Source organism: Polyodon spathula, chromosome 33 (genome assembly GCF_017654505.1).
Source record: "Polyodon spathula isolate WHYD16114869_AA chromosome 33, ASM1765450v1, whole genome shotgun sequence".
NCBI lineage: Eukaryota > Metazoa > Chordata > Actinopteri > Acipenseriformes > Polyodontidae > Polyodon > Polyodon spathula.
The window spans coordinates 1,178,307-1,205,894 of record NC_054566.1 but is presented as its reverse complement, the minus strand read 5'-3'; the positions used below and the strand labels follow the sequence as shown (position 1 = coordinate 1,205,894).

Here is a 27,588-nt window from a genome sequence, read left to right as displayed (position 1 = left end):
ATATATTACATCAATTGAACATTTGTTTGTATTATTTTTTTATTTAACAAGCATTGAAATAAAAAAAAAGTTTGAGGTGGGTGGGGTGAGTGGTGGACCCATATATACATATATATATATATATATATATATATATATATATATATATATATATATATAATATTTATTTTAATAAAAAGCAGCTACAAGAAAATGTCTGTCCTCGGGCCATTAAATTTGACTGTTAAGCTTCTTACAGTGTGATTGAATGGGTGGGGTATGGCTGAGCAAACACAGTAAATAAAACAGCGGCTCCTTTAAGAACAACCAATACGTGGCATGCGGGAGAGAGCGATGGAGAGCTGTAGCTCGTCGCACGGCATTGTGGGGCAGAGGCGGCCCTTCCTGCAGAGGCTCAATTGAAAGAGTTATACAGTGTGAGCAAAACGGAGGTAGGCTACCTGAGAGAGACAGAGCAGCCCGGGCACGGTTATCATACCAGATTCATACCGAGCGACCGACCCAACGAGATATGCGGCAGAACGATATCATGAGTACGGCCGAGGACGTGACAGACCAGGTAAGCAAGCAAGCAAGCAAGCAAGCAAGCAAGCATTAAGGCCTGTGGCTGTTGTACATTGGGATATAGTCGCTAGCTAATGCTGGGCCCCAGTTGGGCAGCTGAGTTAGCTCATTGCCCTGTTGGCAGGGAGGGAGAGAGAGAGAGGCTGGAAACTGGCTGAAATATAGACTCCGTGCACATTACCAGCTACCCCAACCTCGCCTGCATACCAGTCTAGCCTAGGCTATACCTGCATGTTGCCCAAGGGGCTGCCACTTGAGACCATTGGAAATTCTCTATAAATGAACTGCATGTAGTTGGAAATCCTCTATAAAGTATTGCCTGTGGAATGATGACGAGTGTAGAAGAGAAACGTATGTTAATGTAGTGTGGATTAACAAGTTCATGGAGATTCGTGCATCCTGGTCATTTATGTATCGAAATAAATGTGTAATTTAATAAGCTGATCGCTTTCTGGCAGTTTGTTTAATTTAAAATGCTCTGCTTTGCTCTATGTCGACATTTCCTGTTCAGTTTACGGTAAGAACAAATGCAGTCTACTTGTTGAATGGACTGCCTGTCTTTTTATGCGACGTGTGAGTCGAGATGATTGCTGTCATATTAATTACTCGAGAAACACTGTGTTTAAAAAACAGTGAACATAACGCTTTGTAAAATTACAGGTAACGTGCTTTTACCTGTTGATTGCAAATCGTTCCAATTTAATGACGCGTGCCTAATATCATATTTCTCAACCTGATGTTCTGTTTTAGGCAGTTTCATACCAGATCGTGTCTGTAAGCATTGAGAGTGGGGCATTGTTTGGTTGTTTATTGACGTTAATATAGTGTGATTGCGCCATCCCATCAGCCTTTATTAACGGTTTCGGTATAGGGTGAATTGTTCAATAAGCAGAACGTTATAAACCCGTTAAGCCGAATACTGTAACAGGTCGGCCATTGCAGTTTTTTGTAAAATGTGTGCAAATCTTTTACTTTGATTTGCATATGGTAGTCATTTTAAAACAGTATGTGAATGATAATTTAAGAAGGCCAAGATTAGTGCTAAAATGGTCTCTGAAACCAGCCAAAAGTTTCTTAACTGGTGCCTCTTTCAAACCTCAGGACTGCTGATGGCTGTGTGTACAATCTGCACTGGGTCAGTTTCAATGCCATCATCTGCAGTGCCACATTGATCAAACATATGTTATTAAACTACTCTTCACATAACCAACAGATAATGAAATTGTAATAATCCCAATCCTATAGTATCAATGTGTAGTAGTAGGACCAACTCCCTGTTTCAGGGTCCATGATGGCCTTACTAGCAAAGTTTCACTGTGTAATAAATGTAATATAAATGGTTATATAATTGGAAAATCTAAAATACAAATTTAAAACTAGGTTGCAATGTTTGTTCTCCATCTCCAGCCCTATATTTTTGCTGACCATCTGTCAATAGACTTTGGAAACCATAGTACTGGATAGTGTAAAATATTACTGTACCTATAATGCACGTTATTAGCACAGATCAGTCACTTTTTTCTACAGTTTCTTCTAACAACAGTTCTCAGCGTATTAAAGTGATAGTGCCACAGATCTGACATGTTTTATACTTCTATTAGCTACATAAGTCTGACATGCAGTTTAGAAAGAAACACATGCTATAATGAACATCTGCAACATCTTAAAAGTTGATATCTGGTACTAAGTTAGGTCTGAAATAAAGTTCCCAGTTTGTATGCCTTGCTTTCAGGAAATCTGTTACACTCGCACTTCCTAGGGCTGTTCACTTCAGCAGTGTCTTCCGGTTCTGTTGCTGGCTATAGAAAGAGGAAGCAGTGGGTTTGATAATGTTGTACAGCACACACTTTTCATTTCATTTAATTCTTGTGCTTTATTGCTAGTAATAATGAATCTGAAAACCCAGCACTTCAATGTAATGTGGCAAGGATAATGACAAACCATATCACAGTATACAGTGCAGTACGGTTTTTCACAGATTACATCTTATCTTGCGCTGTCTGTCATTGGGCATGTTGCCTATTCATTGATGCAATGAAACTGGTGTGGCTGAAGCACATTCACATCAAACAGTTTTGTATTGTATCTGTTCCATTCTAAACCATTCACTTGGATCTAATTTGTAACCTCTTATTATAAAAGAACATTGTACAAATCTGTTTTGATACAATTAACAAACCCTTTATCATACAATGCAGTTTGTGTGTGGTTTTGTTATTGGTCTGACAACTGAACATATTCTAAATGGCTACATGTGTCCTTTTTTATCAACCTGTAAAAGGCAATATGAGCAATGACATACATTTCCAGAAGTCCTGTAACTTTAGAATTGTTAATAAAATCAGAATCAGAATTGCAAAGAGTATCTGAAGATCATTGGTAAAGTAAGCAGTGAGGAACGACAGGGTGTGTGATGTGCTCCAATGTCGCCACGCCCTGGGTTGCCTTGCAAAGACAAGTAGCATCAACCAAAGGGCAGGGTGATATTAGAGTATAGTGCCTTTCTGCACTTATAAAATGGGTTAACTAACTAAATTGGGGGGAAAAAAAAAAAATAATAATTTGTTTCCTCCTATCCGCTTGTTTTTCTTTGGTCATTTTGACTTTTGTCTCCAATCACATACTGTTTTTTCAGCGTTGTGATTAACATATTTTTCAGCAAATTCAACAACTTGCAATTTCAAACCTGTAAAGTTCAAGATTACTTTCACAATTCTCCTGCTTGCCTACAAGGTCCTTCATCACACAACCTGCTGATCTGCTATGTCCCTGCCCACAAGCTGAGGTCCTTTGACTCTGCTTGTTATACCCAAGCAAAAGTGCACCACACTTGAAGAGCACTCTTTTAGCTTCATGGCCCTGCCTCTCTGGAACTCTGTCCCAGCTGTAGTGCGTGTAGCTCCCACATTCGCTTGCTTCAAATCAACTCTCAAGACCCACTTGTTCTCTTTTGCTTTCAATGCTCTGCAAGCCTCATATCTGTTATTGGCTGTTGTCTAAATTGCTATTTCAGGTTTTTCCTCAGTTTAATGTATGTCTCTGCATGACACACGCATCCACAATGTTTAGAGTTCACATCCTAACCTTGTATTTAATGTAATATGCCTGTATTTAATGTATTTGCATTGTTTTTTTTTAATCTTGTAAAGCGCTTTTTGCTGGTGGTCCACTATGAAAGGCACTATATAAAATAAATATTGATTAATTTTCGTTTTTTTGTCTGGTTGTCCTACTTTATCCAGTCTCTGTCACCTGCATTATTATAGCATTGCAGTTACGAGTTTACTCGGCTTTCTAACCAATAGCTGTTTGCTACGGATACCAGGGGCGGGTTCAGTCTGAATGTTGACAAATCAATGGCTTTAGAGGGTGGGAATAAGGAAATTCATAGAGGCTGATGGCTATCCTGTTAACAGGGAAGCAGTATAGCTGTGACGTTTGAGAGGTCAGTCAAGAGTCTGAAAGCTTGCGTTTAACATTCAAAATAACTAAAGGTATTACAACTTTTAATTAGAATAGTGGTTTCGTGTTTCTACCTAGCAACATGACCTGAATGCCTTACATTTTATTAGTGTTTTATTTTCAATGTAGGTTTTCAATTCTGCTGGAAAAGCAGTTTCTTTACTTTGAGGTGTATAGACATATTCCATATAAGTCTGTGGAAGGTTATAAGTCTAGGGATTACAGCCTTTTTTTTTTTTTTTTCTTGACCCTTTCCAGTTTCTTGGTCTTTATTATATCTGGTAATAATTGGAGGAGGTAATGCAGATTACAGCGTATTAAGAATGCCCAACCTTTTGAACTATGCACAGAATCCTTCCACCTCTCTCCTGGCAGTTCCTCCGTGTGACAAAGCAATACCTGCCCCACTTGGCACGACTCTGCCTCATCAGCACATTCCTGGAGGACGGGATCCGGATGTGGTTCCAGTGGAACGAACAGCGGGACTACATTGAAGCCACCTGGAACTGTGGCTACTTCTTGGCAACCTGCTTCGTGCTGCTTAATCTGACGGGACAGCTAGGTGAGGAACATTAGGATACGGATACAAAGGTATTTTGTAAGAAACAGATGTCCCACTCAAGCACCACAAACCAGCAGGAGGGGTTGAATAACTTTTTCAGTACATTGCTTTCAAATGTTTTAGTCAAGTTAGCCTCAGAGGATGTGGCACAGTAGATTTTAATCTTTTTATATACTGGTAAAATGAATTGGATGGTAAAATGACTTCTCTCCTCCCCCTTATCTCTCTTTCTCTTTGGCAGGTGGCTGTGTGCTTATTCTTAGCAGAAATTTTGTGCAATATGCCTGTTTTGGATTATTTGGAATCCTAGCTTTACAGGCAAGTAAATAGTAATTTTGCTTGGTACATGCATGTAGATGTGTCAGTATTTGTGTAAAAAGTCCAATGTCCTGTATGGGTTAAAGCAGGGATAGAAGTTAACTTTTTAAGACAGTAGTTAGAATTTGCTACTTGCCTGGAAAGTAGGTAGCAAAATGTACTTATTCGGTAGCGGTTTATTAGACTAATAATTATATATATATAAAAAAAATAAAAACCTACATACTGTTTTAAATAGACTGAATTTACCAAACTATCACATAGTAGACCTATATTTAAATCAAAGTATTTATTTAAACCACTTTGTGCTCAACTAAGTAATGAAACTAATGTACAAGAATGCAACCATATTTCTTATCTAAGCATTTGATATGCCATCAAAGTAAGTGGTGCGAAATGATCCTCTTGACTGAGATTTCGGTACTAATTAATGAATCATGCAGACCTATAAAGAGTTATTTAAAAATAAATAAATTAAATAAAAAGTAACGTGCCACATTATTGTTCAACCGTGCATTGTATGAACTTATAAATTATAAGGTTACAATCACAACCAAGCTGTTTTGAAAATGAAAGCTAATTCCAGCACGGTACCACTGCATTTAAAATATTCATGCAACGTGTTATACTAACTGGTTTGTTCATAAATATGTATGTTTGCACCCAGCATTTTTAAATGCTGTACAGTTTTGAAGACATTATCTAAGAAGTAATAACAGAATAAGGAATATCAACCAAGATCATGGTAACATTATAGCTAGCTATTTGCTCCATTTTTAGCATGGGTGAAACCAGAGTTAACATAACAAAACCGGAGCTGCCATTCTCCGTGACAGATTCAAATAGCATTTTATAGACACTGAATATACATAATATCCTGTTCGGTCATTGTTTTGTCTTGGAAAATCGTAATGTTTTTAACAGTCATTTAATTAACTTTTGGTCTGTTATTAGTATTGCTATAGATCTGCAGTCGAATGCCTGAGGAGAGAGAATTTTAAGCTGGATAACACAGTTCCGCCTCTTATCAGAGATATGAAAAACTAACTCTTGTAATTTGGCTAATCTCCAGTTACCACCATCCTCCAATAAGTGGGACAGGTTCCGTTTCTCTGGCAAGACTGATTGTTCAGTCCAAATAGAAAACTCTTTTGAGGGTATCTTTTGATGCTCTGCAGGATATGCACCCTTTTTCTTTGGTAATCTCAGAAAAGTGTTTGTACAGCTTTTCTGAGTCATTATTCTGTGGCTTTTTGAAATGTTTTAGTTAAGTTAACCTCAGAGAGGATGCAGCACTGTAGATTTTAATCTTGTTTATATTCAACATATCCCGGCAGAATCAACTGGATGCCAAATTATTTCTCACATTTCGTGTTAATTCTGAAATTTCCTTCTATTCATTTTATTCTGGAATTGTTCAGCTGACATGCCAGGTTGCATAAACTTGATGCTATCTGGACAGTGTTCTATTTTCATTCATTCTATCTTAACTAGATGATTTATTACAGCTAGAAAAGTATGTGACATTTTAGTAATGGGATTAGAATCCCTCCCCAAGTCTTCACGATTATTAAATTGACTTTTGAACAATTTGATGGTTGCTAGTTGAGGCTAAAGATTTAATTCGGATCAAAACTGATTTAACTGTCTCTTCTTTTACAGACTATCGCATATAGCATTTTATGGGATGTTAAGTTTTTGATGAGGTAAGTACCTTTTATTCTGCTGTAAGTGCCCTTTAATTATCTGTGCCTTTTTATTTGGTCCAGATGGTGTCATTTTGCATGTAGATCTGACTTTATCAAGTTGGTTCTGAAAGTATTGATTTCAACCATTAAAGGGATTTAATGAAACACATTTTGTAAAAACACCATTGGTGCAGGTTTTTTTTTTTTCAATTTTTTGGGACGGAAATTTATACAAGATGTCAAATTTGATGGATTTACACAACTCTGCCTAATTGTAACGCACAGTAAGGAATCTGATACAGTGACTGTACTGAGACTTGACAAGTAACTAGACACCTGGGTTTGAAAGAACACCCGTTTTATTATGGACCATACATAGCACGGGCAAAATGAGTGGGATAGTACTTTGCACTGCAGCCCTTTGCCTCATGCAAGGCAGCAACGTGCTTACAGTGTGGACGAGATCAGCAATCCTGCAGAATTTTCTGCCCATTCCTGGCACAGACTCTGTATTGGGGAGTCCCAATACAGTGGCATTTTACAAAGAAAAAGGCCTACAAAAGTGGCATTTTACAAAGAAAAAAGAGAGATTGTACAATGCGGTATTGTCGGCTGTCATGTTTTATTTTACCAAAGTATACGCTAAAACAGTAAAATTCACACTTTGCAATAAGAGACCGAGGTACATGAACAGCACAGGGACAATGTTAAACCACCTGCCTGTAGAGAGATGTCCAGCCGCAAGCCTCGTGCTGTGTCCACTAAGATTATGCCTTGCACAAGCCGCGGAAGTACCGGTAAATCACAACAAAACCAGTACAGCTTGCTCCACCAAATGCAGTGCTTGCAAAAATACACTGATTACCAGCAATGTTGAAGGACAGGGCTAAAAAAACAAACATGTTTTGTAGTTTTAACTTGACTTTTGGTTAATGCCATTTAATGATTTAATGTCTACTCTGTACTACGTTATTTATAAGGCTTCATGTAACAAAGAGAGGTATGTACCAGATTATATATGTTACTTCATGTAAACATATATTTATAATGTATTTTATTTATTGTCCAATGATTTGAGTCATTATAATCTCTGTGTTATGTTGCCTTTTAATTGCTGTTTGGAAATTATGCATACTACTCTTATTACACTTCCTGTCAATAAAAAAAGCTACTTATTAAAGCATTGTCAAAGAGTACTGCGATTTGTTGTTTTATGTATTCAATTTTGGTATTCTGTAAGCATTATTTGTATCCAGTTACATGTTAATGTAAAGTATAATAGTGTAATTGTATAATAAATTACATGCATTCGATTATTTCAAATAACGGAAGTGCTCATCCCTAGTATTGGGCAGAAGTTACAGTTCCTTTGCGCAGGCAGTGGACAGTCACCGCTGGTGGACTGTGAAGGTTACAATAAGTAGTTTAAGGTTACTGCTGATCTGGAAAACCTGCCGTAAGTGTCATCCACTTGCAAAAATGTGCTTGCTTTCATCAATACTGCTAATAAATTGTGTGTATCCACAGCAATAAGACCAACCCTCTATTAAGGCAATTTTGGTGTTCCCTTGTCTGGCCTTAAATAGTGAAGTTTCACTGTTGTGTACAAGACACTGCCGGTAGACACAGAACGGACCCTAATTGCATGAGTTTTATAATGGGTTTTATTCCTTCTCTCGTTCTGTTTCCCACAGGAATCTAGCACTGGGAGGGGGTTTGCTGCTGCTGCTGGCAGAGTCCCGTTCCGAGGGGAAAAGCATGTTTGCTGGCGTGCCTTCCATGGGAGAGAGCTCTCCAAAGCAGTACATGCAGCTGGGGGGCCGGGTCCTGCTGGTTCTCATGTTCATGACTCTGCTGCACTTTGATGCCAGTTTCTTCTTTGTGAGTACATGGGTTCATTATTGAAAGGTGCTGTGTTCTATTTGTCCACAGAGCAACTACAGCACACATTGGCAGGGTTTCCATGGAAAAATAAAAATAAGTCTCACCTTTTTCTCGCACTGCTTTGGTTTTACCTTTTCTGGTAATTTGGGTTTCCGTGTAGATTTCTCTTTTTGGGTGTTTTTGTTTTGAAGTGTTTAAAATTAAATTTCAGTTTTCGTTTGCTTGTTCAGCTACAAAAAGGCACAAGTAAATCTCATGTTATCACTTTATGAAAACGTGTCTGGCCGCTGTTTACTGAGAAGAAACGGCAGGTAAGGAGTAAAAATAAAGCAATGCTGTGTCAACTTTATATACTGTTTATTATGGGAATAAACAAAACAACGTTTAACTCGAATTGCTGTTTGGCATTCTTTGTTTGTAGTTAATTCACTGGGCTAAAGTAAGGCCTACACAGCGTATTCTTTACTCGTGTGATCTGTTTCTACTTTAACGTGTTACTTATTGTAACGTCTTGCTATAAAATAAAGGCACACACACAGGGGCCACGCCCTCTGCCCCTGCTGCTATGCTGTCTCTGCCTGCGTTCAGAGCAATATAATGGATTTTATTGTTTGAAAACCTAACAAATATTTAAATTGAGCGAATATCCGAACACGAAAATCTTGTGTCCGTCCCAGTACTGCCATAAATGGGATCTTCACTGCTGAAGTCTCGTTTGCAATTTGCTTAACCTGGCTGAGTTTCTAAACCTTTCTTAAAAAAAAAAAAAAAAAACTGCTCCAGCTAATTTGTACTTTTTCATCTATTAAATCCAAATAAAAATGGCTCAATAAAAGGCCATCTTCTGTTTGGAATTGGTAGGTGTGAAATTGGAAGTGCTGTGTACACCTGCTTGTTCTTTTTTGGGGGGTCTGTCTTGAAGAAAAGCTTGCGTATCCAGGTTTAAAAGTAATGTGCACGTTTCTGTTAAGTTATTAAAACAAGAACATGGAGGAGTTTGAAATTCAGGTATGTTTTCATATTTCGTAGTTGGCGGTTTTGTATTTAGAATATTGTAATAAAATGAAGAAAATAAGGGGCAATTAGCAACATTAGTGTTTACTTTTATTTTGTAACTTGATTTTTGTAAATATCTTTGACTTGGCTGTGTGTGTACATTTGAAAAGTTTGGTATCAGTAAATCTTACTCTGATCTCTGGTGTTTACTTTTTTTTTTTTTCTCCCTCAGATCCTGCAGAACATAGTGGGAACTGCTCTGATCATCCTGGTGGCAATCGGCTTCAAGACAAAGCTGGCAGCACTCACTTTGGTGGTGTGGCTCTTCGCCATCAACGTTTACTTCAACGCGTTCTGGACGGTCCCCGCCTACAAACCCATGCACGACTTCCTCAAGTATGACTTCTTCCAGACCATGTCCGTCATCGGGGGTTTACTGCTTGTGGTAGCCCTTGGGCCAGGAGGTGTCTCCATGGATGAGAAGAAGAAGGAGTGGTGAGCCAGCTGCCACCCTCCTCTCAGCTCACAGCCAGCCAGCTCAGTCCTCTACAACTTTCAACTTTCATTTTGTGGTGTTTTTGTTTTCTTTTTAATTTTTAATTAGAGATGGTCATTACTGGATTGTTTTACTGATTTGTTTAACAGTCTGCCAAAAAAAGAAGTGTCTCCGCTTTCTCAATGCTGTTAATTGCACACACACAGACAGAGGTTCATGTTCCATTGGGTTATGTTTACCACAGTGCTACCCTAGTTGACACAGACACCCAGGTCAAGCAGCCTTTGAGGAAATAGATTATGTGCCCCTCAGTACACAGTGGAATGGAGTGATCAGAGTGTGTTTATCATTGTATCTGAGATATAGTCTTGTAATGAAAAGGAAAATTGTTCCAGAGGACATTTTGTCTGAAGACACAGCGAGTTAAACCCAGAAACAAGGTTCAGACGTGCCATGTTTCATTTCTATGGTGGACACATTTCTGAGCTACACTTTGGCACTCCTATCTGTCTGTGTGGTTCTTTGCTCCATGTCACCATACTGTTTAGAGGCACTGACTATTTCTCTACCTGAGGTTCCCTAATGCTGGGTGGGAGAACCAGTAGACCTAGTAATCCTTATGTAGTAGAAGACATTGGATATAATAGGGACTTTGTGCAAAGTATACTTTCTAGTTTAATTTCCACAAACCTAGTTGGCCTTCTATAAGTAAATTGGCTGTTTTATTTTATTTTGCAAATGGTTATTTAATAAAGGTGATCATCTGTTTTGTTTATCAATCATGCTGTCCTGCAGGTATATTTGAGTTGAGAGACTTCTCGCACTCAAAAAAAAAAAAAAAAAAAAAAAAAAAAAAAAAAAAATCTATATCGAACTGTATATGCATTCTCAGTATTTTGACTCACAAAAATAGCATCAAGTGTATTGGTTACCAAAAGTGTGTTATTTTTTGTTGTTTATTTGTTTTTGAGATATTACATTTAAAGAAAAAAAAAAAAAAAAAAAAAGAATAAGACCATATGCCCCTGTGTTTGACTTTCTGTCTCTCCAGGGTTGTATATAATGCATATGTAATTCAAAAGGAGCAGCATACAATTAGGCATGTTAGGAGTTTCTGGATAAATATCTTGAAAGTGAATTGCCACAGTTGGATATGTAGGGTTAAATAAAAAGGCTATTTATTTAGAAATAATCAAGACTTCTATATTTGGTGTATTGGGATTCTACATGTTCTTCATGAAGTACAGAAAAAAGACCCCTGCAATCAAATGACCAGACTGTTGCAACAAACACATCCATGCAAGTAAGTTGATATATAGTAATTTTTCAACTTTCCTAGTATGACTTTTTAAATATATTATACTATATTATATATATATATATATATATATATTATATATATATATATATATATATATATATATATATATATATATATATATATATATATATATATATATATATATATATATATATATATATACACTTCAGTGGTTTATGAAATGTTTTCTACTAATGGTAAAACGAACGGATTATAGGCTATTGCAGGAGACCATCACTGTCAGAAGGCAGGGGTAATATTTTTAAAAGCTCATTAGAATATTATGGGGAATGTACTAAGGAGCTGAAAGGACATAAAATTCCCCTTTTTAGCTAGCGCCTGACAACCCTGTGCAAGATGGTTACCGATACCTAGTTTAAATTCTTAGGCAGCGCAGTGATTTAGAATATGTGACATGGCTCCAACTGTCCATATCCATCCTATATACGGACAGCTGGAACCCTGCTCGACCAATCACATTTCATGTTTCACATTCTATTACGAGCCCTGGTACACACTTAAGATCTAAAGGGAAAAAATAAGTAATGTGAAAATGCGTGGGTAGAAAGACACAAATGTGCATTTTGGAATTTGTCTGAAAAATTGGAAAACACCTATATTTAAAATTCTTTAGTAAGAGACCTGTACTTAAAATATATTTATTAAATGTAAGTCTATATTGTGACAACTAGGTCGAAAATAATGAAGTCACGTGTGTAGCTACAGATGCAAATTAAGAATAATATGATACGTATTTTATTTAAAAAAAAAAAAAAGTAAAAAGGATGGGTCAAACAGGACTCTATTTTACAGAACCTCTGTTATTGCAGAAGCTAGTAGCACCAACCGGAAGTGAAAGTGTTGCTTGCTGCAACAGTCTGGTGAAGGGCACTCAGGAATATCCCATTGAAAGTGTCCTGAGGGTATTAGATGATTCTTAATGGTGAGGCGTTGGGTTTGAGGTTAGGTTTCAGGGCAGTGGTTGCTTGGTTGGGGTTTGGTTAGGGACAGGGTGGCTTCACTTTGTAGAGTTGCCGAGCTCTGGAAGAGTTCTGGTGGTGAATTTTCTCCTATCGCTATAATGTAAACTCTGCTTCATTTCCTATCCGAAGCTTTCTCTTTTGAAAACGGTTGCATTTTTAGAAAGATTCGCCCGAATTTGTTTAGAGACACCCCTCCTGTACACATACGTATTGACTATACGTATGTGTAAATATATATATTTCTTCCCATTCAAGTCATCAAACATTACTGCAATCTACCCGATATCAAGTAGATAGAATCTCGATCAGTGGCTATCCCAACCCCTTGACAGCCAAACCCAGCCCCTGTCTTGTCTGCTCATGAATATTCATGAGCCGGCAATTTCGAACAACATTCCGGCGAAAAAGATCGAGCCCTTGACAGGTCAAGTGAAAACATCGATCGTAGAAATAATAACACGTATGTGTTATGGAGGGGGGAGGGGGTGTCTCTAAACAAAATCAATTTGAATCTTGCTAAAAAAAAAAAAAATGCAATCGTTTTCGAAAGAGAAGGCTTTGAATAGGAAATGAAGCAGCCTTTACATTATAGAGATAGGAGAAAAGTCAGCACCGGAACCCTTTGGATTAATGATGCACCGCTTCAGCAGCGACGGAAGTTGCTATGTGTATAGAGACTATGCCTGCACAGACTTGAGTCAACAGAAAAAGGGTGACGGGAGAGCCAATCAAAATCCTCCGCGGACCAAGGCGAATCGTGGGAGGGTTTGTGTGACACATGATGGGGGCGTTGACTGGGATCACACTGCGCGGGTTCTGCGCAGAAGCTGACAGAGTTAGCCAATGGGTGCGTTCGTGGAGATCATTCTTGGAAGATCATTGGCTGAACTGGTGAGCTCCTGTACATGCAGACTGTGATCTCTGTGAACTCGTCCATTGTTGCGACGCAGGGTCCTTCCTTCTGTCCTACGTGGCGGTACTGGCGATTAAAGCTTTGTGGGGTGTTGCTCCCACATAAACACAATGAGCGAGTATCCACAAGACGTACAGGCTTTCCTACAACAACACCCATGTCTGCAGCCCATAGCGGGGAATAAGGTAAGGAGTAAGGGCAACGCGGTTTTATTATCACGTGTGACACAGGTGTCAACCCGAATATAACGCTCATTTCAAATAATCAATTCGTAAACCGTGTCGTGAAAACTTTTATAAAACAGCCCCTTTTTAAAACGACATTTAGCTTTCAAGCCTGCGACAAAGATTAATGTATTGATGGTGTTTTTCATAAAAAAAGCATGTTCATTTTGGTAATGTCTTACACAACTTCAGTAAGTTATTGTCTTCTTAAACACATGTTTGTATCCAGTGCACTTAACGTTTTGGTAGAATACCGCTGCGCTCCAAGCTGGTCTGTGTGGTTTTTTTTTTTTTTTTTTTTTTTTTGCCAAGGAGCCATGTTGTATCAAATGGAAAATGTATTTTCAGCAGTAAGTAATTTAATATTTTGTTGCAAATACAAGTACTATGCGGAGTCATGTAATTTGTTTTCATTCGGTGTCTTCGCCCCGTTACCATGACCAATAAGCTCAGTAGAGCCGGTAGATTCACTGTCGAGATCCTTAGCCGGGATAATCACTTTTCAAAAAAATCGTTTTTCTGTTGCCTTCCGCAGGTCAGGTGTATTTTGAGCGGCCATGAGATTCCCTGTTGCCTGGCTGAACTCCGTGCTTACGTTGGTGGGAAGAAATACCAGCGTCTGTCTGCTGGCGGGTCCAACTTCAATTACAGCCAATATGAACCACACGTGGTTGCCAGCACCAAAGAACCGTGAGTGTGCAGGAGCCCCGTCCTCTCGTCTGTCACCCCAACAAAGCCTCACAGTCGTAGTTAAGCCGTGGCTAGTCCTGTGGTTTCTGATCTGGACACAGTGAACTAGCTCCACTGTACCCTGTTGTTTTCCTCTAAATAGTGGAGTATCTTCTAGTTTGAAAGGGTCTATCAACATATTTATTGTTCCAATGAAATGGGGTTGAGTAGGAATAATTACTGATTGGGTCTCTCATTGAACAGTACAGTACGTCTGCACACAGGTTATGCAGTTCTGATTCTTTACAGTTCCTGGTATTTAATTGATCGAGGACAGGCTTTCTGTAAAGCGCAGTTAAACAGATTTGATCTGTCCACGGTATTATATTTTAAAATCTGTTATATGTTTCTTTATGATGCGTATTGGTACATATACCACAGTTTGTTTCAAATGCTCTCAATTACCTTTGTTCAACATGAATTCACTATGTATTTCTTTACATAAAAAATGTATATCTGAGGAGATTGTTGTACTATGTAGTTGCTGTATTAACGTTGGTGCATTATAAATGAACAAATTCAAATTCATTGAAGTAATGTACTGCACCTATACTGTTCAAACCATCCTAGTAAATTATTTCTGTACTTTCTCAGTCCATGTCAAAGGAGAGTAATCCAACAGTAGTTTTTACACCATGCATGTTGACCCCCCCCCCCCCCCCCCCCCCCCAAACAAACAAGCAAAAGCTTTGGAGGTGGATCATGTGGACTGTGCTGTAATTGTTAAACCCTTGTTTTCTTTAATTGAACATGGTTAAACTGGGCAGTTTGTTTTATGTGAAGTGACAGCTTACGTGTAGAAAATGAAACGGTATTCCCATTGGCTTTTATCTGCAGCTAAATGAATCCATGCTGTCTTGCTAAGAGCTGAATGCACTGTTTTAGATCCTTGGTAAAATGTGCATTGATCCATTTCCATCTGAACCAGTAATTCCCAGACGTGTAGTCGAGTCCTCAGACCTCGACTCTGAGCCGCTGTCATTAGTCCCAAGTTAGAGTCACGAGTCCTTGAAACAAACCCAAATCAATTTTCATTAAACTAGTGGTAGTAGTGGGGGAACAGTTTACCTAATGGACGTTGTCTGATATCCCTCAGGAAAAATGCACAAATAATTAAAATAAAAATAAAATAACTCATTTGATTTATTTTTTCTAGCTAGACTATTCTGTTTGCATACCTTTTTCAACTTGTCTATCACTATCTTCTTTTCTTTTGGAATTGGAAGACTGTTTGACTGTATCTGAAGTTTACTGATAAGCTTTAAGTTTAAGTTTGTGGATGTTATTTTTCACTTTGATTGAAGCCGTGATCTGGACTATAGAGCTGGTGTAGTGTTAGAAAATGGTAAATTGTCAGACTGTGGTACACATACTAAAACTTGGCCTGTGTAATGTCAGAAAGTAATACACAGTAAGTCAGATTTTGGTACTATTGCAATCAACTGCGGTCTGATGGGTGTTTTCCTATTGTTAAAAAGTTACATTTTTTTTTTCTTTTTTTTAAATTTAGTAGTCTCCAATTTTTTAGTTTTTTTTTTTTTTTGTTTTGTTTTCTCCCCAATTTAATAGTGTCCAATTATTTTTGTTTAGCTCAGCTCACCACTACCACCCTTGTGCTGACTCGGGAGTTGCGAAGACGAAAACATGCCCAAAATGTGTGCCGTCAGCCAACCGCTTTTTTCACACTGCAGGCTCACTGTGCAGCCACCCAGAGCTACAGCGTCGGAGGACAGCGCAGCCCTGGGCAGCTTGTAGGCAAGCCTGCAGGCGCCCGGCCACACTACATGGGTCGCTGGTGCACGGTGAGTCGAACACTCTGGCCGACCTAGCCCTCCCTCCCCCTGGGCGGCGCTCGGCCAATTGTGTGCCGTCACCTGCGATTGCCCGTCCTCGTTTGACAAAGGAATAGCCTGGACTCGAACCGTTAACATCCAGACTATAGGGCTCATCCTGCACTACACGCAAGTGCTTTTACTGGATGTGCCACGCGGGAGCCTAAAAAGAGGTACATTTACCATTAATTATACATTATTTTTTAACTTAAACTGGAAACAGAATAAATTTCTCTAAAAAGAAAAAACAATTCACGAAGTCCACTGCAAAGTTGCACAAGTAAAAAAAAAAAAAATGTACAAGACCCAATGTATTGCATATGATAAATATTTATTGCCTTTTAGTTTTTGTACGCTGGCCATATGTACTCGGTGAGCTACAGTGGTTGGTAGTGTTACGTGAGCATTTCTCACTGTGTGTGTAAATAAAAGTAATTTTATTCAAAGTAGGTTTAAAATGCGTTGCATATCAACAGAACTCTCAGTACTGCATCTCCAGCCCCAACCCACCCCTTGTTCTCTGTATTTATCGCATACCTCTTCATGGTCGTGCATACTGATAAATCATTTTTTTATTGTTTTATCACCAAACTTCTCAATAATTCTATCCAAGCACGCTAAACACATTTATTATTTTAAAAAGGATTTGTCTCACTATGATTTATTGAGTTTTAATGTCTGAATCGGAGCAATATTTTACTGTCAGTAGTCACAAGTGAAATAACACTTTAGCCACAGTGGCTAATAAATGAAAGTTAGGGGGAATGTAGTTATGGCACACCCAGAATCTAGTCAACAGAGGAGAATGTGCTAATAAAGTTCGATCTCCGTGTCGCATACATCACAAGCACTAAACTAAAGAACGTGCTGTCACAACCAACCCATTGAAGAGCTGAGAGCTGAAACAAGTATTTTAAGCAAACCAATTTCTCACATAAAGGAATAAATCAACAATGTTTCACAGGATTATTATTATTTTATGGCCGTTAGCAAACTGTACACATTACAGTGTCATTTTTCCAGGTAGCAATGTAGCAGCCCGTTCCGCTCAGCAGCATTGACGAGAACCCTGATAGCATAATACGTGAAATAGTACATTAAGTACAGTGGAAAGTGCATAATACATTAAATTGTTGCAGCAACACGGCAACTTATTAGCAGGTATCGGGTTTAAAGAGCATGGAAAGCAAGAGAGGACAGATGGGACTTGAATTGATTTAAAGCAAGCGACGGTGGGAGCATCACTTGCCAGAGCTGGGAGAGAGAGTTCCAAAGAGTCGGAGCCATGAAGCTAAACGAGCGTTCTCCAAGTGTGGTGCTCTTTTGCTTGGGGATAACAACCAGGCCAGAGTCGGAGGACCTTCACTCGCGGGCAGGGACATAGCGGGTCAGCAGGTTGAGGAGGTACTTGGGACTTGTGTGACGAAGGGCATTGTAGGTGAGCAGGAGAGTTTTGAAAATAATCCTGAACTTTACAGGTAGCCAGTGCAGCTGAGCAAAATGGCAGCGACATTCTGAACTAGCTGCAGTCGGTTTATGGTGCGTGCCGGGAGAGAACCATACAGAGAGTTACAGGAGTCGAGTCGAGAGGAGACAAATGCATGACAAAGTATCTCCGCATCTGGGAGGGAAAAGTAGGGATGGACTTTGGAGATGTAGAAGGAGGAGATGTGGGTATCAAAGGAGAGGTTGCTGTCAAGAAGTACACCAAGTCTTCGTACTGTGGGGGAAGACAGCAGCAGACAGTTTCCAAGGTTCAGGGCAGCTATATTTAGATTCTTAAGCTGAATCTTAGATCCTACTAGAAGGAGTTCAGATTTGCTAGTGTTCAGCTGACATACTTTTTGCTCTTATTATGACTGAAGTCATTATTGTGTATCTTGCTGTTAATTGTACTGTAATTCTTTATATGTATTTATTTTTTGTATACAACTATAAGTCTCCCTGGCTAAGGGCGTCTGCTAAGAAATAAATAAAATACTTGTGTTCTACAAAAAACTGTTTCAATGTGTGTGCCATGCTGTTGTATTTCACTCTTGCTCGTCTCTCACGTATTCACAGAAATCGTCTGTTCTGTAAACTGACCCTCCGGCATATCAATCGCATTCCCCAGCATGTTCTGCTCCATGTTTCTGGGAAAAGGTATCAGCGGGCACTGAAGAACTGTAAGTAAACTTGTTCGTTTGTTTTATTAAAAGACCCCCCCCCCACACACACACACACACACAAGGGGAGCAAAGGATAGCAGCACCCTTCACACATTTTCATAATTTGATTAATTTGAAAAGCCAGAATTGGTCCTGTCTTACTGATTAGATTTGGTCATTAACGCAATTTTTATTTGTTTAGTACAAAGACACATTACTTTGTTTTAGATATCTCTTTGTTGTTATTATTCGCATTGGAGTGTGTACCCAAATAATGCTCTCCTACAACTATGTTGGTCCTCTGATTTGTAATGAATGGCTATTGTGGGAGCAGAAAACAAGCAGCAAGCGGGGGAGCCTGATCTGTATACACAGTACTGCCCTTAAGAGAAATTCTTTAACCCTTTGCAGTCCATTTATTCATAGCTTGTCAGGCGCGTTAGGTCCAATTTATTTTCACATGCGCTGTTTAAAATTTTCGGAGTAAAACAGGTTTAAAGGGCATTGCATGGCAAAGTGACATCAGTACTGCATCTCATCTGTGTGTTCCAGATGAGGAGTGTGTTCGTCAGGGGGTGCCGTTCGTCCCGGCCTGCCTCAAGCAGAAGAAACATGTGAGTGAGCCAGAGGGAGGCGGCAAGTTGTGGGAGCCGAATTCCGGCGAGGAAGATGGTGACGAATCAGAGGATAGCATGAGTGACCTCTACCCTGGTCAGTAACCAAGCAAGACTGTTTGTTTGTTTGTGCTCCTTTTACAATAGAAGTGAGGACGCATTTTAATTGTGTACAAACCTTTCATATTTATCTATTTTTAAACGATGACATTGTAGTAGTTTTTGTGTTTTATTTAAATTATTTTTAAATAACTGTTTCATGCAGCACTACTGTGTTCCCTTGTTTTGGAAGACAATTGCCTTTGCAGTAGTTTTAGAAATGTGTGCTGTATGTACACTGTGTATTTGATTTGCTGGGGTTAAATGCATCTTATGTACTGGACTCAAAGCTCCAACCAGCACATGAACTCTGTTCAGTTTTCAAAACCTCTGAGCACACAGTGATGTAATAACAATGACAATTTCTAATTGATCTAGTTAACAGCACTACTTGATGTAGGCCAGAAACTGGGGTGCGCATACCCCCGGGGATACATGAGACGTGTTCAGGGGGTGCGCGGGACAAATTGTGTAAAATCAGTTGTTTTGCATTTTCATAAGACTTGCCATACACAGAGAAAGTTTTAAAACTCATTGGGAATGCCTTTTAATTTCTGGCGTGAAATGACGCTAGTTAGTTTCAGAAACTGAGAGAGGCTGTGCGGTTCAAGACAGTCGCTCAGCTGCGGGATGCTTGGGTTCACTGCCCTGGCACGCACGTTTCACTGCAAGACTCCAAGAGGTACGAGTGAGGACAAAGATACTCGGAGACAAGGCAGTACAGAGCCCTCTCCACCAATCGCCGTACAGTGCGAATTATATGCATTGTATTTAGGACTATAGTTTTTTATTACTGTAATTTCATTTTTCGGTGCTTATTTTTAGCTATTTTTGAGTTTAATCTAAATTGTTTTGTTTTTGGGGCTTTTGTTTTTTATGTATTGTATGAAATTTATTGTTTTCGTTTACTTTCTAAAATGTTTGGGCATTTTCTGTAAATACTATATAATCTATATATATATATATATAATATATATATATATATATATATATAGATATATATATATATATATAGTATAGTAGTAACTCGACAGTATTTGCACACTTAAGTTGTACCTTCTTTCCTTTCCTTTGCTGTCTTCCATAACGAAATCCCTCTGGTCACGGGTACATTCTTGTGGGACTTTTGGGTGTAGGCAATTTTGTACATTTCGCCACAATTTGCAGTTCTTTTTTTAATCCTCTGTATTTTAACTAATATAGCTTTAACCCTTTCAGGAACAAGCATTTTTCAGGGGGATGCTCCCCCAGGACCAGGTGTCTTTTGGCTGTATTTGACTCTTCCTTTAAAAATTCACCAAACATCTATTTTTTTACAGTAGCATCTTGGAAATTGTGTCCTTTTTTTCAGGACACTCTGGGGAACATCATAAAGCACTTTTAACACTTTTTTAACACAATATTTAGGTGTATGTTTTTTTTAAATAAGTAGTTTGTGATGTCTTCTGCTTAGAGATACATGTATAAAAACATGTTATCCTGTGACCCGAGGGATCTTACAATATTTCCTGAAAGTTTTGTTGAAAAGTATTGATGTTTGTGCAAATTACAAGGCATTGATTCACCTGAGTGATTACAATGGCATAATGCACGTTTATTCTCATGGTCTTTAGTAGCAATAATGGACACTGCTGTCGATTTTTATTTTCTCAAAATACATATTTGTAAATAAGTTATTCATTCCATTAGTATCAGTAATAAGGGAATAAAAAGGACCTGATACATTTAGTTCATGAAATAGTATTATAAATGTTGTAAAATATTTAATTGCCCTAAAATGCTACATATACACAGAAACACATTACGAATTAGTCATAATAGATTTTGGGTATACATTGTTTTTTGCAGTTTTTGCAATTATTTTAAAACATATTATATGGCAATGAAATATTTCATATCCTATGGATTTCTTTCCATATATACTGAGCATCAAAAGAAATGTATCGCTTATATTTGAGCATCAAAAGAAACTTATCACTTATATTTGGATAAAATTCACTAGATGTGATCAAAAATGACTTTTTATTGTGCTGATTAACGATTGACATCACGAAGATGCTGCAAAGTGATCTGTCAATCTTGGGCAGGTGCTGCCCTAGTCCAGCCTCCAACATGCTGATTGCACGAAGGCGCTGCTCTCGTGACAGACGTGGCATATTGTTTTTTTTTTTTCTGTGATTTTCTTTATTGCTATTATTCAAGCTTGTAATTCAGCAACTGAAATCACTTAGCATTGGAAAGTATTGGAAAATGAAACCAGAATCTGGGAAAACAGCATGGCCTAGTAGTGGAAAACACTGGTCAAGTCTCCAGCATAAGCATAAAGGGTCCACTCATATAAAGATGCAATATCTACAAAAGGGGCAAAGTTAATACAAAAAAAATGATTAGTCCATTTAAAGGTGTAATGTGTGAGACAGAATTGCTGCAAACGTTTTTATTCATGTCGCTGCTAGTTCCTAATGTAGGAATGTTTGCCCCAAATCAATATAGCCCCAAGGCTGTTGTGAGAAAAAACTAAATAGATTTAACTTTGGGATTCACTCGCTGTTGAGATGTGTTGCGTGTTAAAATATTTTGTGTTTGTTTAATTAGTTGGTAAGAGATAAAAATATGTGTGACATACCTCGAGTCACTGATAATGCTGAGAAGGCCATTCATTCACAGACCGTTTTACTGAAAATTGAGTTTGTATGCTTTTTGTTTTTGCTCTCCAATGCACAGTGGAGATGTTTCCTCGGGAGAGTGAGATGGAGGTGGAGGTGGAGAGAGATGAGTTTGAGATGCACAGCGAGAGCGAGGCAGAGGCCTCCCCTGGCATGCAAAGGGACAGCATTAAGACCGAGGTCAATGGGCAGACACAGTGTAAGCGGAAGAGGGTAAGCAGAAGCGGTTTCTCTATGCTCCAATGTCTCCTGTATTGAAATATGCAGCGGGTGTTTCAGACGGCTGAAACCGTGTGCCATTTTTGAGGTAATATCTGCCAATGTAGGGTTTTTGGAGGAAAGATTTGAGTAACACTGTAGAAGGGAGCAGTACCTCCACTTTTAGCGTTGACTGTTTTAAGAAGACTCCTGAAGACGGGGAGAGGATTTGCAACTTGACTATACATGGACCTGATTGGTGGAATGACAACAATTACATCCTGTCACAAAGACGGCTGTAGTAGGTGACGTCAGACCAGAAACCAGGAAATAAACAACAGAGAGATGGAGATTGGTGAAGCTGAGCAATTGGTTTCGCTCAGCATTTTAATAATGAAACGGACAGAAAATAAAAGGCTGTAAAGACAAAACACACAGGACACGGCACTTTCGCCAAAATAGAGACAAACAAAACTGACTACACATACAAATTACGGTGAGCTTGTATTTGAACTATTCTAACCTCTAATCCAGTTCTCCACTCGCCGAACACACTACCCCGAGTGAGTGAAAACATGCAGCTTTTATGCAGCTGTACCGAGACTCGATTGCTAATCAATCATTCAATTGTGAACTTGTGCCTAAATACAAATATACATTTTAAACAACTCGTGTTCCACAGACCCATTTATATCACGTGTACCAATGACTATAAACCAACATTAACACACAACATACAACACAAAATACGCACAGGGGCGGGGCAACATTGCCACACATCCCTTGTAATTTAAATGCATTACACATTGACACATGAGAGATTTAAAAAATCTACATTGATTAAGTTGTCCTGCTTGTATTGCCAATATTAGATGTACAAAACACTAAAATCCAAGGTGCAAAAAAACAAACGCACGCTTACTATGGCTACAGCTAGCAGTGCAGAGGGCCCCCCTTGAAATGTTTCACTTAGTACCTTGTGTTAGCACTGGCTTTCTTCAGCTGAAAGAACCATGACCAAATTGCACTTCCTGGCAAAATGATGCAAACATTTGAACAGTTGGCAACTCGTGCGAAAGATTTGACAGCTGTTGTGTATAGTTAAGGCCATTCCATTTAGTTAGGAAATGCTGTTTAAAAAGAACACATACTGCAAGTAATGAAGTTGAAGGTTTTAATGTGCCATGGGATTTTTAAAGTGCATGAGGAAGCTGGACATGTACAGAGCAGCAGATGAGATGGAGGATCCCTTCACAGGCAAGCTGTGCATAGCCAGCCAGCGCATTCAGCATAGAGGATCCCTTCGCAGGCAAGCCGTGTATAGCCAGCCAGCACATTCAGCATAGAGGATCCCTTCACAGGCAAGCTGTGCATAGCCAGCCAGCATAGAGGATCCCTTCACAGGCAAGCTGTGCATAGCCAGCCAGCACATTCGGCATAGAGGATCCCTTCACAAGCAAGCTGTGCATAGCCAGCCAGCGCATTCAGCATCGAGGATCCCTCAGCAGAACGAGGCAACAAGCGAGTTAAAGTAACTGCTTTTGTTTTGTTTTATAGCAACCAAGTTTGTTTTTAGGAGCAGCAAACAATCTGTTTTACTGCATAATCTACCCCTTTTTAAGCCCCCTTCTCCAAAATAAACCAGCTTTAAAACAGTCTTAAATTTCCCAGTTCACTTAAGTGCTTAAAGGCTTGTTGAATGCTGTAGACTTCTCTATGTATACATCCTATGTTAGGGCTACAATGTACCTCCCAAAAAATCCTTTGTCTCTGGTATGTTAAGCCATTTTTATGAATGATTTTTTTGTTTTCTTTCCACAGAAGCAGTCCAGTTCCCTACAGAAGAAGCTTAAGAGTCACCATTGGAAAGGAAAAGGCTTCAAGAAAGCTGAAAAAATGAAAACTTAAAATAAGACAATGAATCCAACGTGTGTGTGTGTGTGTGGTGCTACCCGTCCTTCCTGTTGGTTCACTTTCACCTACAAATGTGTAAGCAGTGAAATAACCACTTATGTATGATATTAACAAAAAATAAATTGTATCCCTGCATTCACTTTCTGCTGTTACAAATTAATGCTACTATATGATGGTATTGAAGCATCCCTGCCAGGGGAGCTCGTATGAGTTTGTAAAGGGGATCATCCAATTAACTTGAGTCATTTATGCATTTATTTACATTTTTCTCGACACTGAAAATTGCCACACACTTTTAAAAACAAGTTTCTCTGGCTGTGCTTTTTGTTTTTAATAAATAGTTTCACTATGACATACCACCCATAGACTACACCCATTGTTCAGGGACTGTGGTAGTTTTATTTAGATTCATGTTATGAAGACACAGAAATCAAATTTAAATGTTTTTAAAAAAGCTTATTTCTTTATTACAATGAAGAAATGACAGTGCACTGAAATATATACCACAACTGCAGAGCAGTATTTTGAAGAGCTAGAGAAGGCTTAAGGCAGTGTAGACCCATCAAAATGAAACTGAAAAAGCATCAGATTGTCTTCGTAGACTCCATGCTGTTATGCAACGACTAATGGAATAGGGTGGGTCAGTTGGAACAGGGTTGTTGGGATGATACTTCAATAGAATGTTTGCACTTGAAAGACCTTCTATATGTTGGTTCTAAGCAGTGCTCATCAAACTCAAAGATCTTATTTGAGGTACAAGCTTTTGAGGATGAGAGAGGAAAAAGAAAGAAGCGTCATCTTGGTGCAACTCAACCCAAGGTTTCTACCAAGCACGTCAGTGTTGGCGATAATGTAACTACTGTATCTCATACAGCTCCAGGTTCAACCAGCACAAAAGTAGAGTTTACCCAAAGAGTCCTACAGCTCAAAGGATTTGGAAAAAGCAAAGGTAACCGTAAATACTCATGGGCTGTCAAATGCTGGGAGAGCCACAGATATTTATAGTAGAAGGGGCCCTACTGCATTAAGAGAATGATCAGAATTTACAGTTCAGAAAGGACCTAACAGGATAGTGGTATTCTGCTATAACTGAGGGGTGGGGGATGGACACACATTGGAAAAGTGCCCTAGTCTAATCCTGTTTCAGCAAAAGCTCAAGAAAAGATGTGAGAAACGGGCTGCATAGTGCGGAAAAGCTTGTACTCTTTCGCTTCCTTTAAAACTAGATGGGTGTGTCTGTGCAGGACAGACAGAGACACAATTCATATACACCCAGTCCCCAGCCAATTCAGTAGCACAATTTACCTGCTCCTCATCCAGGTTTACAAGGCATAATTCCTAGTCTGGTAGGCGAGTCGTGTCGCACTGTTGCTTTTCTTGAGGGTGTCCGTTGTCTCTATTTAGTTGACACAGGTAACACGAATATCATTTTACCGTCAGTACTTGTCACATCTCAAGCTCTATACCAGACTTACTCTGTGTTGTTGGTGTGGGAAGTAGAACTGTTCCTTTTCAATTCAGAGGCAGCAATGTTCTGTTCACCTCTAGAAGGAATTACCGATTGATCTGCATCATCTCCATCAGAATTTCCAGTTTCATCCATGCACGAATGTGAGGAGATGGCTGCTGCTTATACTAACACAAATGGTGAAACGAATACTGCTAAGAGTAGACCATCATAAATCGCACCAAGGTGGAAGTTATGGTCAAAAATGCCTCTGACCATGTGTGACAAGGATGGCATGTGTGGTGACGTCAACCAGGAAGAAGCTCTCACACAAACTGGAATATAACTGCGTTGCAGCGCGTTTATTATTAAATAAACAAAGTAAAAAGGTTTAAACAGGACAAAACTCCCTTACATATAACACACAGAAGCCAGTACCACAGGGCTCAGAGCAGCACTATACCAGATCTAGGATGGTAAAATGAGGGTTATCTCATATGCTAGTCATGGACTTCGTGTATGAAACTACCTTGTTCACAAATTAGAATTTTTATATCAAAGAGTTCACAGTAGTGACATAATAACCTTCTGACGTAGGTTCTCACAACTGCAAAATTGGATGCTGCAGGACACAGGTGGTTGTCAGCCCTGTCTATCTATAGCTTTGATACAAGCTACAGATCTGGAAAAACATTGATGCAGATGGCTTACCTTGAAAATCAAATGGCCCTGCTACATATGATGATGACTCCTTGAAGCAAGTGGAGAAGACTGCTAAAATGCTGTCCAGGACCAGGCAAGACACTGATTTTGATACCCTGGAGCCAGATGTGTGTAAGGCGGCTTTCCTGAAGCATAAAGTAACAGTACTTACCCAGACACTTGAATCAGAACAGCCTAGTGAGCAAGATGACTCTGAGAAGTGTTTGGAGACAGATCTAGTGCTGCAGAAGCTAGAAGTGGGCAGGGAGCCATTACCAGCACTACCTGGACTAACTTTAGAGGACTGGAAAGTTCTTCAAAGCAGGGATGTTAATCTGTCCAGCATTATCCAGCTGTTGGGGAAAGGCAGGAAGCTTGAAGAAAAATTCAGGTCAGAGACCCCTGAAGTAAGATTACTTTTTAAAAAGAGGTCTACACTTCTACTTAAAAGAGGAATGAAGGACTACATGATAATTTGGTAATTCCACAGAGTCACCAGGCTAGAGCTTTGGAATGAGTACATGACGAGACTGGACGTCTTGGCTAAGAGAACTTTGGATTTAACTAGAGCACACTTATAGTGGCCAAGGATGACCTGGGATGTGGAGCAATTGTGAGAAAAAAGAAAAAAGCAGAAAAGGCAGAGAAAAGATAGCTGGCCAATAAACAGAGATGGGATAAGGTGACACCATCATCCTTGGAGGAAGGAGATCGAGTCCTGGTTAGGAATGTAAACCTGCGTAGGAAGTACAAAATAGCTGACCGCTGGGAGCATGCAGTTTACATTGTAGTACGGCAGGTTAGAGAAGAGCTGCCATTCTACGTGGTTAAACCAGAGAAAGACGATGGACCTGAGAGGACATTGCACAGAGACATGTTGCAGCCCTGTGGACTCATATCAGGTGAAGGAGTTGATGATCGCGCATGAGGACAAGGCAGACTGCAGGGAGCTGGATGAAGCTGGAAATTCTGATGAAGATGATGCAGATCAATTGGTAATTCTTTCTAGAGGTGAACTCATCATTGCTGGGTCTGGATTGAATGCAGAAGCTCCTGAGTTTTGTACTTACCTGCCATTGTCTGATGAAGATCCTCTGCCTCATTCTTCACTGCCTGTAGACGATGTAACTGGACCAGTAACCTGAGGTTAATACTGTAAAGGAAATATCAGAGAAATTCTTAGAATCGGCACTGGGTGAACTTCCACACAGTTCCAAAACTCAGCCTAGGGAAACAACAGCTCCAAGTGTTGCGACCATCAGAGACAGTGAGGAAACTTCCATCTAAGTTCAAAGACTTTGAAGTAACTTCTCGAATGATGACTGCTAACAAGGAACCCGATCACGATAGATCTGTTTCACAAATTGTTTCTCGTGTACAACAGCAAAACAAAATTATGTTGGAACAGTTGCATAAACTGTTTGATTTTGCATTAGCATATTGAAGATGATTAGGAAAGCGATTTTCATTACTTCAGTTTTACTGATAAAAATTTACAGGACTTGCTGTAAATTTAGTTTTAGATAAAACAAAAGTTCAATAATGCTGTCAAAACTAAATAAATGTTGGTAGCGGCTATATTCAGATACTTACTGAAATAAAGAAATACTTTTTTTTTTCTTTTATGTTTTCTGTTTTAACAGGCAGTTTGTATTTCCAAATTTTACTGCGTATGTAAAAGAAAGTTCATACACCTGCATATAAATGACAGAAAAACAAACTTTGATAAACAATTAGTGTTTTTATTTAGTAGATTATATGGGGGCATTACAGCTACGGCCAAAATTTTTGCATCACCCTATAGAAATGAACTAATGTTGCTTCATAAA

General features: G+C 39.1%; 2 protein-coding genes across 2 annotated transcripts; both read left to right on the top strand.

Moving 5' to 3' along the window:
• The first annotated feature begins 354 nt into the window (after positions 1 to 354).
• LOC121303567 (surfeit locus protein 4-like) lies at positions 355 to 10,749 on the top strand. Its single transcript, XM_041234354.1, has 6 exons — positions 355 to 559; positions 4,402 to 4,588; positions 4,830 to 4,906; positions 6,569 to 6,612; positions 8,289 to 8,475; positions 9,707 to 10,749. Exons 1-6 carry the CDS (start codon positions 512 to 514, stop codon positions 9,971 to 9,973), a joined length of 810 nt encoding a protein of 269 aa, XP_041090288.1. The 5' UTR covers positions 355 to 511; the 3' UTR covers positions 9,974 to 10,749.
• A 2,425-nt stretch (positions 10,750 to 13,174) lies between these two features.
• Positions 13,175 to 23,745, top strand: surf2 (surfeit 2). Its single transcript, XM_041234359.1, has 6 exons — positions 13,175 to 13,372; positions 13,947 to 14,101; positions 18,034 to 18,137; positions 18,672 to 18,830; positions 21,557 to 21,711; positions 23,518 to 23,745. Exons 1-6 carry the CDS (start codon positions 13,298 to 13,300, stop codon positions 23,602 to 23,604), a joined length of 735 nt encoding a protein of 244 aa, XP_041090293.1. The 5' UTR covers positions 13,175 to 13,297; the 3' UTR covers positions 23,605 to 23,745.
• Positions 23,746 to 27,588: the final 3,843 nt, after the last annotated feature.

Bases quoted from the DNA above. Each gene is read 5' to 3' on its own strand.
- LOC121303567 (XM_041234354.1), top strand. From the start codon at position 512: ATGCGGCAGAACGATATCATGAGTACGGCCGAGGACGTGACAGACCAG. The intron at 560-4,401 runs GTAAGCAAGCAA...CTCTCCTGGCAG, and splicing joins CCGAGGACGTGACAGACCAG to TTCCTCCGTGTGACAAAGCA. The intron at 4,589-4,829 runs GTGAGGAACATT...TCTCTTTGGCAG, and splicing joins TAATCTGACGGGACAGCTAG to GTGGCTGTGTGCTTATTCTT.
- surf2 (XM_041234359.1), top strand. From the start codon at position 13,298: ATGAGCGAGTATCCACAAGACGTACAGGCTTTCCTACAACAACACCCA. The intron at 13,373-13,946 runs GTAAGGAGTAAG...TGCCTTCCGCAG, and splicing joins AGCCCATAGCGGGGAATAAG to GTCAGGTGTATTTTGAGCGG. The intron at 14,102-18,033 runs GTGAGTGTGCAG...ACGTATTCACAG, and splicing joins GTTGCCAGCACCAAAGAACC to AAATCGTCTGTTCTGTAAAC.